The sequence below is a fragment of the Ranitomeya variabilis genome, chromosome 2 (assembly GCF_051348905.1).
Source record: "Ranitomeya variabilis isolate aRanVar5 chromosome 2, aRanVar5.hap1, whole genome shotgun sequence".
NCBI classification, from domain to species: domain Eukaryota; kingdom Metazoa; phylum Chordata; class Amphibia; order Anura; family Dendrobatidae; genus Ranitomeya; species Ranitomeya variabilis.
In genome coordinates this window covers 380023625-380042770 of record NC_135233.1, presented here as the reverse complement: position 1 = coordinate 380042770, position 19146 = coordinate 380023625, and the positions used below count along the sequence as shown (strand labels likewise).

The 19146-nt window shown below is 41.8% G+C and overlaps 1 protein-coding gene across 1 annotated transcript; it reads left to right on the top strand.

Annotated features, from left to right (window-relative positions):
• The first annotated feature begins 6901 nt into the window (after positions 1-6901).
• Positions 6902-16153, top strand: LOC143806154 (class II histocompatibility antigen, M alpha chain). Its single transcript, XM_077286146.1, has 5 exons — positions 6902-7442; positions 9295-9555; positions 10362-10646; positions 13738-13866; positions 15497-16153. The coding sequence occupies exons 1-5, from the start codon at positions 7361-7363 to the stop codon at positions 15499-15501; spliced, it is 762 nt and encodes a 253-aa protein (XP_077142261.1). The 5' UTR covers positions 6902-7360; the 3' UTR covers positions 15502-16153.
• The last annotated feature ends 2993 nt before the right edge of the window (positions 16154-19146 follow it).

Below are 19146 nucleotides of genomic sequence, written 5' to 3'. Positions count from 1 at the left end.
CGGAAAGGCAGCGGAAGGTGAGTATATAATGATTTGTTATTTTTTTAAAATTATTTTTAACATTAGATGTTTTTACTATTGAGGCTGCATAGGCAGCCTCAATAGTAAAAACTTGGTCACACATGGTTAATAGCGGCGGTAATGGAGTGAGTTACCCGCGGCATAACACGGTCCGTTACCGCTGGCATTAACCCTGTGTGAGCCGTGACTGCGGGGAGTATGGAGCAGGCGCCGGGCACTGACTGCAGGGGAGTAGGGAGGGACTAATCGGACTGTGCCCGTCGCTGATTGGTCGCGGCAGCCATGACAGGCAGCTGGCGAGACCAATCAGCTAATGAATATCCGTGATGGAAGTTATTATTATTATTATTATTTATTGTTATAGCGCCATTTATTCCATGGCGCTTTACAAGTGAGGAGGGGTATACATAATAAAAACAAGTACAATAATCTTGAACAATACAAGTCATAACTGGTACAGTAGGAGAGAGGACCCTGCCCGCGAAGGCTCACAATCTACAAGGGATGGGTGAGAATACAGTAGGTGAGGGTAGAGCTGGTCATGCAGCGGTTTGGTCGATCGGTGGTTACTGCAGGTTGTAGGCTTGTCGGAAGAGGTGGGTCTTCAGATTCTTTTTGAAGGTTTCGATGGTGGGCGAGAGTCTGAGTGTTGTGGTAGAGGGTTCCAGAGTAAGGGTGATACGCGAGAGAAATCTTGTATACGATTGTTGCCAACAGAAAGACGAAAGTACCCCTTAGACAATTATATATATAGGTCTTTTTCTTACCTTGCAGGGCAAATTGGAGTCATATGTAGAATGTTATCACGTAGGGTCAAAAGGTAGTGGCCATAGGTTATATCGGACAAAATGGCGATAGGTTCCCTTTGAAGCTCTGTAATAGGATCACCACTTGTCATGTGCTATTTAACTATATGTCTGGTCATACACATTATTTGGCTGTCGGCCGAGCAATACTTTGGATGATTGTTCAGCCGACAGCAATTTCAGCAAAGCCAACAACTGGCACGTTGGCCGGCAGCTTATATCAGGGAGAACTATGTGATCGGCAGTCCGAAACTGCACATGCTCGATCGTCATCTCTACGGCGCACACATACACAAGACGGCTGGGGGCCTTAAGTGTCTTATGTAGAAGGGTTGATGCGGACCTCCTACCCCAGCATTACATGAACTCCCGATTTCCTACACTATGGCTGGTCCGAACAACAAAAGCAAATGTTACCATCCACCTCTCGTGTCTCCCCTATTTCCTCATAGTCTGTAAGCTTGCAAGTAGGGTCCTCATTCCTCTCGGTATCTGTTGATCTATGTGTTTATGGCTATGCTGTAATGTCTATTGTCTGTACAAGTCTCCTCTAAAATGTAAAGTGCTGCGGAATATCTTGGCACTATAGAAATAAAATTATTATTATTATTATTATTATTATTGAGTCCATGAAGTTTGCCATATAGTAGATTTCTTTCCTTTTCTAGTCTTTTTACAATTGCCAAGGGAAAAAAGAGAAATGGAAGGAAAAACATTATTAGCACAACTTTATAGTCAGTTCTTCCTTTTAGTTTGCCAAATACATTTTATATACTGTATGTAAGATGAAACATCATATATTTATTAGACATTAATATTAATAGAGGACGCAGATCTCGTGTCCACTGACTACAGATTCATTAATTAAGTCCTCTACCCTCTGTACCAGTCTGTCATTGTTAGTTTGTTTACTGTAAGTGATATTTGTGTTTTGATGTATCCCCTTTTCTCATGTACAGCACCATGGAATCAATGGCGCTATATAAATAAATAATAATAATAATAATTAACAGTTGAGAGACTGTAACTCGTTAACAAGGTACTGAGTGGTGTAGATGGTGAGGGGTGACACACTCCGGACTTTGTCAAATATCTCTTCATTTAAAATAAAATAAAATAAAATAAACATTGTAAAGAATGTGAGAATAAAAGACATACCCAGAATGCAAGATGGATAGTGAGAATATAGGTACCAATAATCAAGTAGCAAATAAACTGCAGCATTTTTTTAACATTGTTGATGGGTGGTTGGAACGTAGGAAACTTTGACCATTGGGGAACGTTGGCATTATCGTTAGCAGATGTGGGATGATGTCTTGTACCTTATTCCTGGGGAAACTATTAATTATGTATTTATAAACTATAGATATAAAGAGCAGAGTTAGCAGATATTATGGAGAACTGATTGATTCATATCTTAGGTTGCTACAGAGATGGATGTATGTGATTGCGGTGTGATCTCAAGGAATTTGTTTTCAGGATGTCGAGATGAGGTTATCTGGGGGGACCATGGTGTAGATGCATGGAGGTGGTCGTCTGACGGGTTTGGACAGCAGCGTTAGCAGTTTGGTGGGTTGAGTACAGAAATATAGAACAAATCATTTTTTTTCATTGATTTTTTTGTATCAGTCTGCTATGGAGACAAATGTACGCAATGAGACTATGGAATCTAACAGTGGTCTAAAATGGTGAGATCTAAGTTTCATGTAGAAGACATTTAGGCATGATGAAGTTTTATGATATTTTGCGGTGGGCAAACAAGATTTATATTTGAGTAAAAGTTAAGTCTGGACAGACTGGAAGGATGTTTTTAATCTTGGAGTTTATCCAGTACGTACATATTGACAGCTTATCCATTAGATAGATAGGATAGTACGGACACCCCAATAACCAGCTGATATCAGCGTCAGCAATGTGCAGAGTGGACCATTGCAGCGCCGTACATTGAGTTGTATTGGGCTTGTATTAGCGTGTACTCTGTTGGGATGCGAGGTGCTGGTGTAATGGGTGAAGCGACCCCTGTTCAAAGAAGTCAAAATGCACCGCACACTCTTGGGGTCAGGTGATGCAGGATAATTTTATTAAAGTCCGTGAACAAGGAGGAGACAAGAGGGAGGGTGAAGTAACAATGCACAGTAACTATAGTATATTATAAATGTTTCAACCCATCCCGGGCTTTACTCATTGCATTGCGGTAAAAGAAAAGACAATGCATGAGAGTGTTGTTCACACACAAAAAAGTACAAGTGTTTCTCACTAAATTAGAATATCATCAAAAAGTTAATTTATTTCAGTTCTTCATTACAAAAAGTGAAACTCATATTATCTAGAGTCATTACACAGAGTGATCTATTTCACATGTTTATTTCTGTTAATGTTGATGATTATGGCTTACAGCCAATGAAAACCCAAAAGTCATTATCTCAATAAATTAGAATAATTAGCAAAAAACATCTGTAAAGGCTTCCTAAGTGTTTATAAAGGTCCCTTAGTCTGTTTCAGTAGCTCCACAATCATGGGGAAGACTGCTGACCTGACAGATATCCAGAAGGCAGTCACTGACACACTCTACAAGGAGGGTAAGCCACAAATGGTCATTGATAAAGAAGCTGGCTGTTCACACAGTGCTGTATCCAAGCATATTACTGGAAAGTTGAGTGGAAGGAAAAAGTGTGGTAGAACAAGGTGCACAAGCAAAGTCTACATAAACAACAATAAGAACTGTTTGGGTAATGAATAATAGTAACTTGTGGTCATATATACTGGGGTCATAACGTTATGGTACTTGTATTGTTATTAATTAGGGTTATAAACAGCACCTCTCTCTCTGGAGGACCCATCCTGTCCTGCAGTGCACAGTCAGCACTCGGGCACTGTGTAATTCTTAGTTTCCTCTGTGGCGGTGCTGCAGGAATAATGAACTCTTGATGTTCAGCTTTCACAGAGATTGCAGCGGATCAATAAATAAGAATTTATTCATATGACCAATGTGGAAATCATACATTTTCATCCTGATAAACCATGCATTTTGGCATAAGTTTTCTGTGCATTTTTCATTCATGTTCATGTCAGTTTAACGATATGATAAACTTATGTCTGTGTCTTTTTGTCCTTTTTCATTTCTATTGTCCTACCTACTGTAATTGATTATTGTAAAATGGGTTTGTTCAATTTTAATATTCATCTGAATGGAGCGATCGGCTATAATAGGGTCTGTGCGCAGTCTGATAGGAAGATTTTGCTTGTACGGACTAAATACAGATGGGAAAATCTTTGCTGAGAATAAGTCCTAAGGGGGCACTTTGTGACGTGTTTAGTGGTAAAGGACTATTGTAACAAGTATGGATTCTTCATAGCAGAGCTGCCCTTTAAAATCTGTAAAATATTTTAGATGCCTGTGTACAGAAATACAGAATTTTAAAATCACAAGAAAACGAATTTTTACCTAAATTTCGTCAATTATTTTCAAAGTTAACTCTCCAGTGTCAATGCATTGTGCATTAGTAACATCACCACCATCATATTATGTTTCTTTGCCAAGTTTGCCAGGCAGCCAGTCCAGGACTAAAGGTTTTATTTATTTTTTGAATTCAAGGTTTATCCCTAACTTAAAAGGGAATAATATGTCTGGGAGTTTTTTTTATTTCACTCTCGATGCACAGTAGGAGCAGTTTTCCAGGAGAGGGCAGCACATCCAAAGGCCAGGAGAGGAGAGATGATGAGTATATGGAAAGTGAGAACACACAAAGCAAGAAATATAGTCTCTTATTTATGTGTTTACTGTTTGTTTTTCTTTTGTTAAACTTGATGGTTTTTGTCTTATATCTACCATAAAAGGAAAAACTGAAGGGAATATCATCAGTCCATCATCAGCCAAATATGATTGTGGCCTTACGTGACTGGCAAAGTCCTTGTATAGAACAATAAAGACAACAACTTAAGGAGGAGGCTTTATAAAATAAAATTAAGGAGTCCATCTAAATAGAGAAAATGAGGACTGGACCCTGCAATGCCAGCTGTGATGTGAAGACTACCCGAAGCAATTCCACATAAAACTCTTATTCTCTGACAAAATTTTTAAAAAATGTATAGAATATATCCCTCCCTGGATACTTAAAAGGCTTATCCAAGTTTTTTTTTTTTACTATGTGCCTAAAAACGAACATGCAGCTAGATGCTAACAGAGGCAACCACCTGCCTGTTGTACCTGTCGCCAGGCTCGGAGAAGTCACTGACCACTCCTGCCTGCGATTCAGCTGCTCCAAGTCAACAGATCCGCTCTTCTCCTCCCGATCCCGGGCTGCTCTGTAGAAGGGATGTGACTGCCTGCGTCATGCTGATTGACAGCTGACTCCCCGCTGAATCGCCAGGAGTTGTGGTCTGTGACCACTCCGTGCCAGCAGAGATTGGCGCTGGGCACAACTACCGGCCTGTCAGTGCTAAGGTACATTATAAAAACAAAGTCCTGGTTATCCACTCTAACTGCTGTGTGTTTTTTCTCTCTAAATAACGACTTTTAGGATCGCTGCATCTCATAGCTGGCACTGGAGTTCCTGTCCTTTTCGTCTCTGAAAAAGCTATTTACATATCTATATGGCAGTGGTTATTGAAGGGAATCTGTCAAAATGATTCCTCCCAAAGCACTTTACATGGTCAGGTTTCTCTCTGAAAGATACTGTCATCCCCACCATTACTTGTACAATCTGACTGAAAAATGTTTTAGTTCAAATGCAAACAAGGCTCAAGTGCTCTGGGAGTGTCAAAGCACTTCCCAAGTCTCTGTCTACCTGGCTGTATTCCCCGCTCAGCCTCGCCTTCCTCTGCTTTACTGGCCGCTCACGGGTTGGCAACACATTGTATAAGTGAAGGTGTGGATGACGTTATCCTTCAGAGAACAACGTGACCATACAAACTATTTTTGGGGTGCGGCTCGTGCTGACAGATTCCCTTTAAGCTTCTCTTTTCCTGGTATAGGAAAAACAAACCTCCTGGAAGGACTCGTGGAGATAAAGAAATATCTGTTTATGAGAACAACAGAGAGGAACAGGATTATTGTGTCTCGGAAATCACCGAGCAAAAGTCCTGGGATTCCCCTAGAGGTGGATGTATGTGTGATATTAGGGCTGATCATACAATGATGGTCATCATAACAACTATACAAGAAAATCTATTATCTATCAATCTACTATCTATCTATTATCTATCTATTATCTATCTATAATCTATTATCTATCTATAATCTATCTATTATCTATTATCTATCTATCTATCTATCTATTATCTATCTATAATCTATCTATTATCTATCAATCTGTTATCTATCTATCTATCTATCTATTATCTATCTATTAGCTATCTGTTATTTATCTATTATCTATCTATTATCTATCTGCCATCCATCTATCTGTTATCTATCTATATATCCTATTTATCTATTCTCTATCTGTTATCTATCTATTATCTATCTATTATCTATCTATCCATCCTTTCATCCATCCATCCATCTGTTATCTATCTATCTATCTATTATCTATCTATCTTCCATATATCTATTATCTATAATCTATTATCTATCTATTATCTATCTGTTATCTATTATCTATCTGTTATCTATATATCTATCTATTATGTTATTTATCTATTATCTATGTTATCTATCTGTTATCTATCTGTTATCTATCCGTTGTGCTGCAGTAATGGAGTCATTATAATCAGTATCTTGCTCACTTCCCCCCAGTATGATGACTTTGGTCACTTTTTATCACTTTTGGTCACTTTACCACACTATGGTCGTGCAGACATCGCTGTCATGTTTCTCCATTTCATACATTGTGGTGTAATAGAAATGACTTTTGCACAATCCTTTCCGCTAATCCGGAGTTATACTAGGATCACCATGCCCGGCTCCAGTGTTCTCGACTCTCCGGTCAGCACCCGTGGAGTAGCCCGCCCCGGACCCTTTGCCCCGTGTGACCCCATACCTACACTCACATACAGCCGTCATCTCCTTTCCCTTACGTAATGAGTAAGACAGGAAGCAATTAGTGTAGAAATATAACATAAAAGAAGATATAAATCCAAAGATTTCCAGCAAATCCCATGAATCCCTGATCACAGACAGGATGAGGCTGAGCGAGGAGTCTACCCGGTAACATGTGACGGTCCTCCGCAGAGCTCGGGTATTGGCTGCCTGTGAGTGTGGAGGATGATGGGCGTGCTGTGCGGAGATGGTGACACTGAGGGACGGACTGAGGTAGTACTAGTGATATAGAGAAGTGCCGGACTCCATGCCTACCACACACAGACAGTGTCCTGCCCGCAGCAGCACGTGATGTAGAGGCCACCATCACTATTATTATTATTATTATCATCTCTGGATCTGTGCACAGGAATGGACGCTCTCCCGGTTATCACACGACTAGTACTGTGCTGTGGAGTTACCTACGACGCAGCTCGTTAGATGCTGCACTGGTTATAGAGGAGCTCACTGACAGGCGCCTTACAACCCTCACTCCGAGCTCGGCGGACAGGACATGCCGCAGCTCCGGCCCTACCGGGACGGTCTCCGCACCTTGGCGCTAGTGCTCCCCCTGCTGGCCACACTGGGGCTTTGTGGTAAGTGACTGCTCCTTCCATGGATACAATGAAAGCAGCAGGTGAATTATTGGAGATGAATTCATAACTCACCGGACACAGAAATGTATTTTTTTATATCGATAATTTTACGTCAGCTCTTGATCTGTAGGACGATCACAATTACCGCAGGACGGCTAGAAACAATTAGTTTTGTTCCTGACTGTGAACGATATTATTAATGTTGTATTCCCTTAGCCACAGGTGACGCTGTAAGTGTCTGATAGATGCGGATCCCACATCTCTCTTGCTTGTTTGGAAATACAAATAAATGGAGAATTCCTTTTAGCTTCCTTTTTTTCGGCACTATGGGGGTATTCAGAGCAATTAACATATCCCTTAAATTAAATGGAATCTGAGATACCCCTTCAGCCGAGGCCCGAGGAGTTGTCTCATCTACTTTCATGGGTGAAATTGCAAAGTGCTTGCAATTTACTTATTAAAAAATCCTCTCCTCAATAAAAATGAGATTAGTTTTATTTCTACAGTGTGCCACTCATTGGCAATGTTACCGGCCATCACTTCCACCCATCAGCGGTGGTCAGTCTCCTAGACTCTTGGCTATGGAACTTATAAGCGCTGCTCTGAAGCAGGCCGGGTCTTTTAATTCAGCCGTCTTCTTCCTTCAATGCTGCAGAGGAAAGCTGCCTTTGCTTGCAGTATTGGAGTGGACACAGTTTGGACCAGCTGCTTAACCTTAACCATGTCAGCAGTCCGAACTGTCAATCATCAGGAGCGCTCCACCCACAGGAGGCCGGGAGGCAGAGGAGCCTTGTGCTAATGATGGTAGAGGATGAGGATAACCCTCTAACTCCTGCTCAGAGTGCAGCTCAAAAGTCCATGCTGCATCCTTTTCTGGTAGACAGGTGCCACAGCGATGACCACGTGATGCCTCTCCGCCAGTTATGACAGGTGGTGCTGGTGCCACAGCAATGACCACGTGATGCTTCTCCCCCAGTTATGATAGGTGGTGCAGGTGCCACAGCGATGACCACGTGATGCTTCTCCCCCAGTTATGATAGGTGGTGCAGGTGCCACAGCGATGACCACGTGATGCTCCTCCCACAGTTATGATAGGTGGTGCAGGTGCCACAGCGATGACCACATGATGCCTCTCCCCCAGTTATGATAGGTGCTGAAGGTGCCACAGCCATGACCACGTGATGCTTCTCCCCCAGTTATGATAGGTGGTGCAGGTGCCACAGCGATGACCACGTGATGCCTCTCCCCCAGTTTTGATAGGTGGTGAAGGTGCCACAGCCATGACCACGTGATGCTTCTCCCCCAGTTATGATAGGTGGTGCAGGTGCCACAGCCATGACCACGTGATGCTTCTCTCCCAGTTATGATAGGTGGTGAAGGTGCCACAGCCATGACCACGTGATGCTTCTCCCCCAGTTATGATAGGTGGTGCAGGTGCCACAGCCATGACCACGTGATGCCTCTCCGCCAGTTATGACAGGTGGTGCAGGTGCCACAGCCATGACCACTTGATGCCTCTCCGCCATTTATGACAGGTGGTGCTGTAGTTATCATACAACACTTGTCTTTTCTCACTTATGAGCCTCTTATAGCTAAACTGTAAAATATGTTAATACAAGGATGCATGAACACTTTAGGAGCCACTTGGACCCTACCATTTATTTTATTGGCCACATCATGGGAAAACAATCGAAAAAGTTGGGTGCCAACAACTTATTTCTAGACATCTTGGGTGCTATACCATTATTGTAATATTTATATATATTTTGCTTGATGTTTTGTTTCATATGTTTCTTGTACTTTTAGTTCTCGCCATCACTTTTCACTCCCGTTTTTATATCGTCTTTTTCAGATGATGATCATTATTTAAGCCAAGTGTTGTTCTGTCAGCCCAGCAAGCCATCCGTGGGGCTCCTGAAGATGTTTGATGGAGATCAGATGTTCAGTTACAACTTTGAGAATTACTCCGTCTCTCCTTGGATCAAAGATTTTGACAATTGGCGTGACCAGGCTTTCCCCAACCCTTCGAATATAACCTTCCTCGCGAATCTATGTGACCAGTTTAGGCATAACTTGACCCAAGCCCTTGTTGACATCACTCCTGAAGCCAGAGGTTAGATTTTATAGGGGTCTTCCACATTTACAAATTCAGAACAATTGTTGAAGGAGACGGTTTACCGGGATCCACAGGGATCTCTTAAATTGAAGGGACCACAATGTCTTCTGACATTCATCTGGACCCCAATTGTTTCATGGAAATTGTATGTGAACATTGCAGTTTGTCCAAAAATCCTTTGCCTTTCGTATAAAAAATCTAAGCAATGTGTACTGTTTTTATATCATTTTATATATAAAATATACATGAAAATTAAAGGACATGGGCTTGAATATTAAAAATGAAAAAAAAAAAACTGTACTTACCTCCCAGACAAGCGCCAATCCTCACGGGCTTCTCGGTCCCCCATCGGTATCCACTCTTAGACGATGTCACATGGTGGTTGCAGCCAGTCAGCGGCTTCTGATGGGTTGCAGCCTTCACATTTCTGCCCAACAGAACTAAGTAGAGTTTTTTTCATTTTTAAATCCTGACCCTGGAGCTTTTTACACTACATATAAAGTAGAGGAAATTCTGAAATATTAATAATCTAGACCCGATCCTGAGTTAACACCTGTATGATACTCCAGAGCAGCATTCACAGCAGGCTTCAGGGATGAGATCATCTATCATCCACTACTTGTTCAGTGTCTGCGGGGAGTATTCTGCTCTAGAAAAAAACAGTCTGTAAATAAAATAGAGACGAAACTGCAGCTTAAGGGATCTTAAAAATTATTCAGAGTAAGGAAGTCTTTATAAGCGAAGGATTGTATGTCTTCTTCCATCTAGATTACACAATGTACTATTTATTCTCCTTCTTTTAGGTAGTACACGTCTGAAAGTTTTTACTGCACATCCTCTCCGAATTGGCAAAGAGAACACATTGATCTGTGCCATTGATGACGTCTATCCTCCGGCTCTCACCATCACCTGGAGGAAAAATTCTAAAAGTCTAATCACCACATCGTTAAACTCAAATAAATATTTTGTGATGAATGACCTGTCCTTCCAGGCGTTCTCCTACCTCAATGTCACTCCCTACCATGGTGATATCTTCTCATGTGAAGTGCAAGTGTCAGGAGACCGTACTACTAGTATAGCTTTCTGGGGTAAGTACCTCAGTGTGACGCGGGTATGGACTCTAACCTCAAATTATTTTTTGTTTTATATACAGAAGGATGGAGCCATGTTCTAGAATAACTTAGTTGATTGCGTTCTGAGTTAGATTGACAGTGATAAAGTGAACATTGAAGGGGTTGTCTGGCTGAATATTTTTATTCTTAAGTCTCTATGTAGCATAAAATACAAAGGAAGCAGTACTTATCCCCACTGATTCCTTGCCACTTCAGCTCTGATGCTCTTTGGGTCACCCACTGGTCTCTCGTTTCCTGGTCCATCTCAACACCCAGGAAACACCATTTAGCCATTTACTAGCCTCAGTAGTGACCCTCCTCAGCCAGTGATTGAAGAAGGAGAGATTAGCTGTGGACCTGAAGTTGTAATTACTGGTCACAGAGATGACCCGTCTCAAAAAGCTAGTCACTGGCCAGAGAGCTGACCTGTCTCAGCCAGTGACTGAAGACATAGAGACCAGAGGTGGACCTGAAGTTGTAATCACTGGTCACAGAGATGTCCCGCCTCAAGAGCTAGTCACTGGCCACATAGAGATGACCTGTCTTAACCAGTGACTGAAGAAGTAGAGACCAGAGGGGGACCTGAGGTTGTAATCACTGGTCATAGAGGTGACCAGCCTCAGTCAGTGATTGAAGGAGAGACCAGCGGTGACACAAAGAGGTAATAACTGACCACCATTGTGACTTGCCTCAGGAGGTAGTCACTGAGCACAGAGATGACCCGCCTCAGCCAGTGATTGAAGAAGCAGAGACCAGAGGGGAAACCAGTTAGCTGATCACAGAGGTGACCTGCCTCAGGAGGTAGTCACTGACCACAGAGTTTGACCCACTTCAGCCAGTCATTGAAGAAGTAGAGTCCAACCGGGACACAAGGAGGTAATAACTGTCCACCACGGTAACTTGCCTCAGCCAGTGATTGAGCAAGCAGAGATCAGAGGGGAACCCAATTAGCTGATCACAGAGGTGATCCACCTCATCCAGCGATACAAAATTCAGAGACCGGCAGAGAACTCAATTAGCCAATCACTGGTCACAGTGGAGCCCCACTTCAGCTTGTGATTGAAGAGGCCGAGTCCTGCAAGGGAACTCAATGATCATCAGTAATTCAGTGCTATTTTAATGTTCCTCTTCTTAGTGGGCTAACAACCCTGCATGCTGATCAGTACGATATTGGTATTACTCTTTTGCCCATTCACTGTACATTATATTTGAATGGGGTCTTTAAAATGACAGCCACACATAGCTAATATTTTCGAGTCAAAAAACTAGTATGGTGTGGATTTTCAGATCCAGCCCAGGCTCATTCTGTTGCAAAAATTCACTTGAACCTCACTGCTGATTTTGCCTCTTATGTATAGCAGTGATATCTGCCCTATGTGAGCAGTGAAATCTTCTCCCAGTCAAAAATATGCCTGATACGCAAAAGAAAATGTGTCGAGAAACGTTCTCGACTCTTTTTTTTGTGTTGATTTTCACCCAGAAAAATTGTGAAATTGATAATTGGGTTACTCTTGAAGTGAATGGGGAGAGGGTGAGAATTCTGATCATACTTTGTGGAATTGTCTTTTAGGCAACTTTCTAGTGTTTGTATGAAAGTTAATTTCTTTTAACGTGTTTTAACACAAATGATCAGCTCTGCTCATGTTAGTAATCATCAGGCTGGATTCTCATGTATTTGATATCTGTAACCTTCCTTCATGCTTTGTCCTCATCGTTTCTTCACAGCTGTGACTTGCAATGAAGCAGTAAAACGCGGAGTATTTATATCACCCATGGCCAAGCAGCGTTTAATAATCAGTCGAGAAACAAATGTGATCAGAGAAAAATTAGTTATATCTTGTCCATTCTGATAGTTACAACAGACTTAGGAAGATAATTGTTCTGCTGCATTAAGAAAGAGGTGTAAATTTACCAAATGTCGGATAGATTCAGGATATATATATATATATATATATATATATATATATATATATATATATATTAGTGCTAATCAGTGATAAAAAGATTTCACTTTATTGCCCTAGTGACAGCTGCATTCTGGTGATTGGGATACAATTGCTAGGATATAGCGTCAATCAGTAATCAGAGATTTGGCTTTAATATCCTAGTGATGGCTTCACTGTGGTGATTGGGTCCAAATAAAAATGTTCACATGTGATGTACCACTTAACAGTATGGAGCACTACATGTCCTCCCCTTTCGTTTGCTAAATACTAATTACAAGAAAGTTCTAACATTGCAAGAAAGAAGTGAAGGAAGCAAGCTAAGGGTGTATATTACTTAAAGATGATCTGACACTGCTCAAAAAATGGGCTATTGCCTTGTGAAAATCCCTGCGCTCCCCTGATTCTGCAGCTCTTTTCCATTTTTCGCTACGTCGCTCCATTCCAGAGATATTCACATTTGTTGCTTTGGAGCGCAGTGTGTGAAATCTTTGCTTTTAATTCAACTGGTCGTTTCTTCAGCATTTTCTCTGGGAGCGTGCACTTTCACTCCTCTCTCCCAAATGCTGCCAGTCGTAGCCGATCTAGCAGTTTGTCAGTTTCAGATGCTTCCAAGCATTGATCGGCAGTGTTTGGGAGGGGTGACAGTCACGCCCCAGAGAAGACTCTGAAAATTGCCTAGTTGCACTACAAGCAGAGAATTCACATACTGCACTCCAAAACAACAAATGTGAAAATCTCTGGAATGGAGCGAAACAGCACGAAACAAAAAATAGAGTCAGAATCCGAGGAGCTTAGGAATTTTTTAAAGGTATTTTACTCAAATTTTTGCAGCAAGTGACAGGTTTTCTTTATATAGGAGAACAGTGACTTCCAGACACCTTTAACAATCTTTTTCTCCCAGAAATAAATGCAGGATCAATATAAACAATTGTTTTTCCCTATAAATATCTAAAAAAAGAAATAAAAAGTTTTATCTTTTTAGGGGACCTTGCTAATTTGATCCATTATGCTTTCTGTATTTCTAGTTCTCCAACCTCAGGCTTCTTTCATATATTCACTACATAGATGTTAAAAATAAGGACACAGATGGCGACCACATATCAATCCTTCCTGTCTTTCAGTTCCCCAGTTTCCAGTTCCTTCTGATCTGATGGAGAATGTCCTGTGCGGTTTTGCTTTCGTTCTCGGCATCATCTTCCTCCTTGCGGGTTTCGTGTTCTTCTATTTAGCTAAGAAGTTGCACAACACCGGTAAGCGCGGGGGGGGGGGGGGGGCGTCTTCCTCTGTTAATTGTACTCCATAACTTTTACTTGTTCCCTTGTGATCGTTGTAATCACTCACATTTATTACATTTATTATTATATTTATTTATTCAAGGGTCGTTTTTCATCAACAGCCATTATATAAAACCAGGAATTGTGTGAATTTGGTGCCAATTCTATTCGGTAGTTTGGTGCATGGACCATAAAATTGGAAAAGTTGCAAAACATTAGAAATTAAATAAAAAAACCTGCATTAATCACATATTAACTAGGATCACGATTGCAGTTTTCATGGCAGTTTTTGGGTCATTTTTTAATCCGAAGCTGGGAAGAGAGTTAAAAGAAATGGGAAATGTATGATGGAAGGACATAAATGTCTCCTCCCTGACCCACTTCTGGCTTTGTTACAAAAAAATACACAACTCAAACTGCATCGAAAAAAGAATGCCTATTTCTTGCTTAAAGGGAATTTGTCAGATGTTTGCCATGTAATCCGATAGCAGCATGATGCAGTTGCTGAGACCCTGATGTGCTGCTTGTTGTTTTTTTTTATAAAATCACTGTTTTATCAGCAGGAGATTATCACTTGAGGACTAGTTTTCTCATGCCAGGTATTCCTCCTGCTCTGTGTAACCCCGCCCCAACCACTGATTGGCAGCTTTTTGCCTATGCACAGTGTAAACAGAAAGCTGCTAATCGGTGATATGGGCACCACAGTGACTGACAGCAGCTCAGCATTAGGGCCGGCTGTCAGTCAGGCCTAGGGACGCAGTTACAGTCTCCGGTCTCTACACACAACGGTGACTGAATCCATGCCAGTGCTGCCCCTGTGACTAAAACCGGCGGGGAATAAAGTTCATTTCCTCCTGGCAGCGTGGTTCTGTCAGTGCTGGGCGGCTTCACAATGCCATTAACCTGCAGATTATTAGCCTGCAGATATGGGGTTAGTGTTTTTAAAGGTGACATGTTCCTTTTATTCTCAGCTTTTTGACAAATTTTTATTGCTCCAGTTTTTAGTGTCAAAAAGTTGCAAACATTGTAAGACTGTTTTCATCAAGAAGTTCCGACTAATTTTGCGCCGTTCTTGCACCTTTTAAAAAATTGATGGGAAAGTGGCTCTGAAAATAGATTAAAGCCAGAGTTATGAATTTTGACTTCTTTCAAAAAGTTTCACTTTCTGCTATTAGTGGGTAAAGTAAAAATTGTAGAAAACGCAGTTACAAAAGTGTTATTTTCCAGATGCGATAATTTGATAAACTTGGCACAAATAAAAGCAACAGAAGCAAGACTGAAGTCAAAGATCCTCCATGTTAAACGTCTCCTCTATGTCTATGTAGTCAAACCTGATCCTACAGTCGTGCTTTACTCCACATTGTCTGCCTCATCTTCATCACTTCAGACAGTTTCGGAGGGGATACAGAGTACAACTAGGGTCTAATAACTAAAAGAATTAGTAATGTACGGTAACGAGTAGTGTAGTAGCTTATATTTTGTGTTTCGGTCTTTATACATAACATTGCTTGTTTCTTTTGTTTTCTATGATAATTTTGTAGAACTGTTGTCCTGAAAAACCTATTGATCAGTTACAATTAAGTTTTTCTTGCTTTGTTCCCTTCAGACTGAATTTTTCATTACCTCAGACGCTCCTAATCCTAAAGAGACTGTTGTGCCTTGACTTCTCTGGACCAAAGCGTTCCTCGTCACGTGCCTTGATCTCCAGACCTTACGTGATTATCTACTGTATCACTCTCCATCGCGGCATTACTGTATCATTCTCCATCCCGGCATTGCTTTATTTAGCTCAATGTCACTAGAAGCCCTTATGAAAGTATCTGAGAAGTGATAGATGACTAATGTCCTACCCAGATCTGCTGTTCATCATGTCAGATAATGTTGGCGCCGTTCAAGTCATGGACAGTCGACTACTTCAGTTTTGATGGAGTCATTATCCCAATCTGAATTGAAACCCCATTTTTTATAGGAAAGTTCCATACACTGTGTTATTCAGAAACAAATTCCTCTTTTTATGCAGTTTCTTGACCCAAAGCCAAATCTACGGTAATTCCAGCAAAAAAGAGAATTAGACGTCCAAACTCTATATTTCCTATTCCAGTATTTATGCTCAGAAAAACTGTAAAGATGAAAGTGTAAATCTGATGCTCGTTAGGACTGGTAATTATGTACAATCAATGCTGATGTGGGACGATTGCTTTACATGTAGGGAATATTAATGCAGTGATTCTTATGTGCACTTTTTAATAAATGTTCACGATTGCCTCTGACTGTTTCCTTTAGTCTCTGAAGTCCATACTGTAAAGCTTATTGAACCCCGTAATGACCAAGCACAATACATTTACAACGGTCAATCCTTGGCTTTAACACGCCCTCCATTGTAAATTTACAGTCTAGGGTGAAAGCTCCTACTTCTGCAATCTAGCAGGTCCAGTCCCCAAGTGTCAGGCACAGCAGGGGGAGGTTCTCCTCTGTAACTGGGGCTATTATAGAATCCCCAGTTACATTGGAAAAAAAAATGGGTGATGATTAAAAAAATGTGCTCTTAATAGATATCTTATGATCTATCAGAATAATATATAAATTTATATAATATATACAGTACAGACCAAAAGTTTGGACACACCTTCTCATTTAAAGATTTCTCTGTATTTTCATGACTATGAAAACTGTACATTCACACTGAAGGCATCAAAACTATGAATTAGCACATGTGGAATTATATACTTAACAAAAAAGTGTGAAACAACTGAAATTATGTCTTATACTCTAGGCTCTTCAAAGTAGCCACCTTTTGCTTTGATGACTGCTTTGCACACTCTTGGCATTCTCTTGATGAGCTTCAAGAGGTAGTCACCGGGAATGGTCTTCCAACAATCTTGATGGAGTTCCCAGAGATGCTTAGCACTTGTTGGCCCTTTTGCCTTCACTCTGCGGTCCAGCTCACCCCAAAACATCTCGATTGGGTTCAGGTCTGGTGACTGTGGAGGCCAGGTCATCTGGTGTAGGTAGCACCCCATCACTCTCCTTCTTGGTCAAATAGTCCTTACACAGCCTGGTGTGTTTGGAGTCATGGTCTTGTTGAAAAATAAATGATGGTCCAACTAAATGCAAATCGGATAGAATAGCATGCTGCTGCAAGATGCTGTGGTAGCTATGCTGGTTCAGTATGCCTTCAATTTTGAATAAATCCCCAACAGTGTCACCAGCAAAGCACCATTACACCTCCTCCTCCATGCTTCACGGTGGGAACCAGGCATGTAGAGTCCATCCGTTCACCTTTTCTGCGTCACACAAAGACACGGTGGTTGGAACCAAAGATCTCAAATTTGGACTCATCAGACCAAAGCACAGATTTCCACTGGTCTAATGTCCATTCCTTGTGTTCTTTAGCTCAAACAAGTCTCTTCTGCTTGTTGCCTGTCCTTAGCAGTGGTTTCCTAGCAGCTATTTTACCATGAAGGCCTGCTACGAAAAGTTTTCTCTTAACAGTTGTTGTAGAGATGTGTCTGCTGCTAGAACTCTGTGTGGTACTGATACCACGAAGGAGGGAGAATAATGACTCCAATACCATCAGAATGATCTGTGCATTTGACAACGGGGCTCCACAGGTGAGAGATGTCCTAAACAAGTATTGGGGCATTCTTGCGATGGATGAGGACCTTAAGGAGGCAGTGGGTACGGTACCTCAGGTGACTTACAGAAAGTGTAGAACACTAGGGGATAGACTGGTGCATAGTCACATAACTACACCTGTCCAATCCACCTGGTTACCCAAGAGGCCTCACGGCTGCTACAGATGTAGTGGCTGTGTCGCATGTGAATCAATACAGGTGGCCAAGGAATTTTATAACATCCGCACACAGAAAACATATACCATCAAGCAGTTTATTAACTGTAAGTCCAAAGGTGTGGTATACCGGGCTGTGTGTATCTGTGGTATTTCATATATTGGCAAAACCATCCGGGAATTTAGGAGACGAGTAGGAGAACATTTGGGGGATATTCGCAATCAGATGGATACCTCCATTGCCAGACATGTAAACATGGAGCATGGTGGAGACATTAAAGTTATTGCCTTCTTGGGGATTGACAAGGTGTCCGTACCACCCAGGGGAGGCGATTTTGACAAAATCTTGCTACAAAGAGAGGCAAGATGGATATTCCTAATAGACACCTGTCACCCGCATGGGCTTAATGAACAGCTCAATTTTGGCTGTTTTCTGTAGTGCCTGTGGACACATCTGGGCCCCACCCCCCCTGGTGTGCTTTCCTCCATCTTACTATTGTGTCTCCTCTCAAGTACATCCCGTTGTGTTCTGTTTTCTCTCTTATGATACCCTCTATATTTTTGTGTGCATCTACCATTATTGATTGGATATACATTAGTGTCTGGACCGGTCCCTCAGAACGGTCGTAGTAAACAAAACACATGCAAATTTACGGTGTAGGGTCATTATCCTGCTCTATGGTTTCCCTTCTTAGCAGTCTGGTACCGATGGGTTATAAATTTTGCTAAATACATCGGGTTATCTTCCAGTAATTAGGGATGTGTATGTTTATTTTGGACAAACTTAATTAATTGTTTAATTTTGCTGCTGCCATTTCTAGCTTATTTAGCTGTTTTTCCTGTACCTCCCTCCCCCCCCCATTTTTTCTTCAATTATATATGATATGTACATCTGTTGCACATACCATGTGGCTTGGACACTTCCAGCCACCGAGGGTATGAACAGACATGAGAGTAACGGCACACAATGGCCTTATAATGAAGGTCGCGGTAACGTATGTATTTGTAAACGCACTCCGCTATTGCCGTACAGGTTGGAATGCATATCTATAACTATTTGTCGCTTGTCATTGGGTACAATGGGACGCATGTCTCTTTGTCACACTGTGCGCCCTATCTCTGGAACGCATACCAGTCACGGCGCACCGGAAGTCGGTCGTCCAAGATGGCGCCGGCACTTCCGGTTATCCGGCGCGCCCATTACAAGCGGCGGCCGGTTTTTAGTTATCTATAGTAGCCGCTGAGCGTCCCGGGAATGTGGAGCACAGCAAGGTACATTGATTGGGGTATGCGCGGTCTCTTTTGGAATTATATCATTGTCGGCGTACCGGAAGTCGGTCGTCCAAGATGGCGCCGGCACTTCCGGTTATCCGGCGCGCCCAGTACAAGCGGCGGCCGGATGTCAGTCATCTATAGGAGCCGGCGTGCGTTCCAGGAACGTGGAGCGCAGCGAGGTACAATAACGG

Bases quoted from the DNA above. Each gene is read 5' to 3' on its own strand.
- LOC143806154 (XM_077286146.1), top strand. From the start codon at position 7,361: ATGCCGCAGCTCCGGCCCTACCGGGACGGTCTCCGCACCTTGGCGCTA. The intron at 7,443-9,294 runs GTAAGTGACTGC...CGTCTTTTTCAG, and splicing joins GGCCACACTGGGGCTTTGTG to ATGATGATCATTATTTAAGC. The intron at 10,647-13,737 runs GTAAGTACCTCA...CCTGTCTTTCAG, and splicing joins TACTAGTATAGCTTTCTGGG to TTCCCCAGTTTCCAGTTCCT.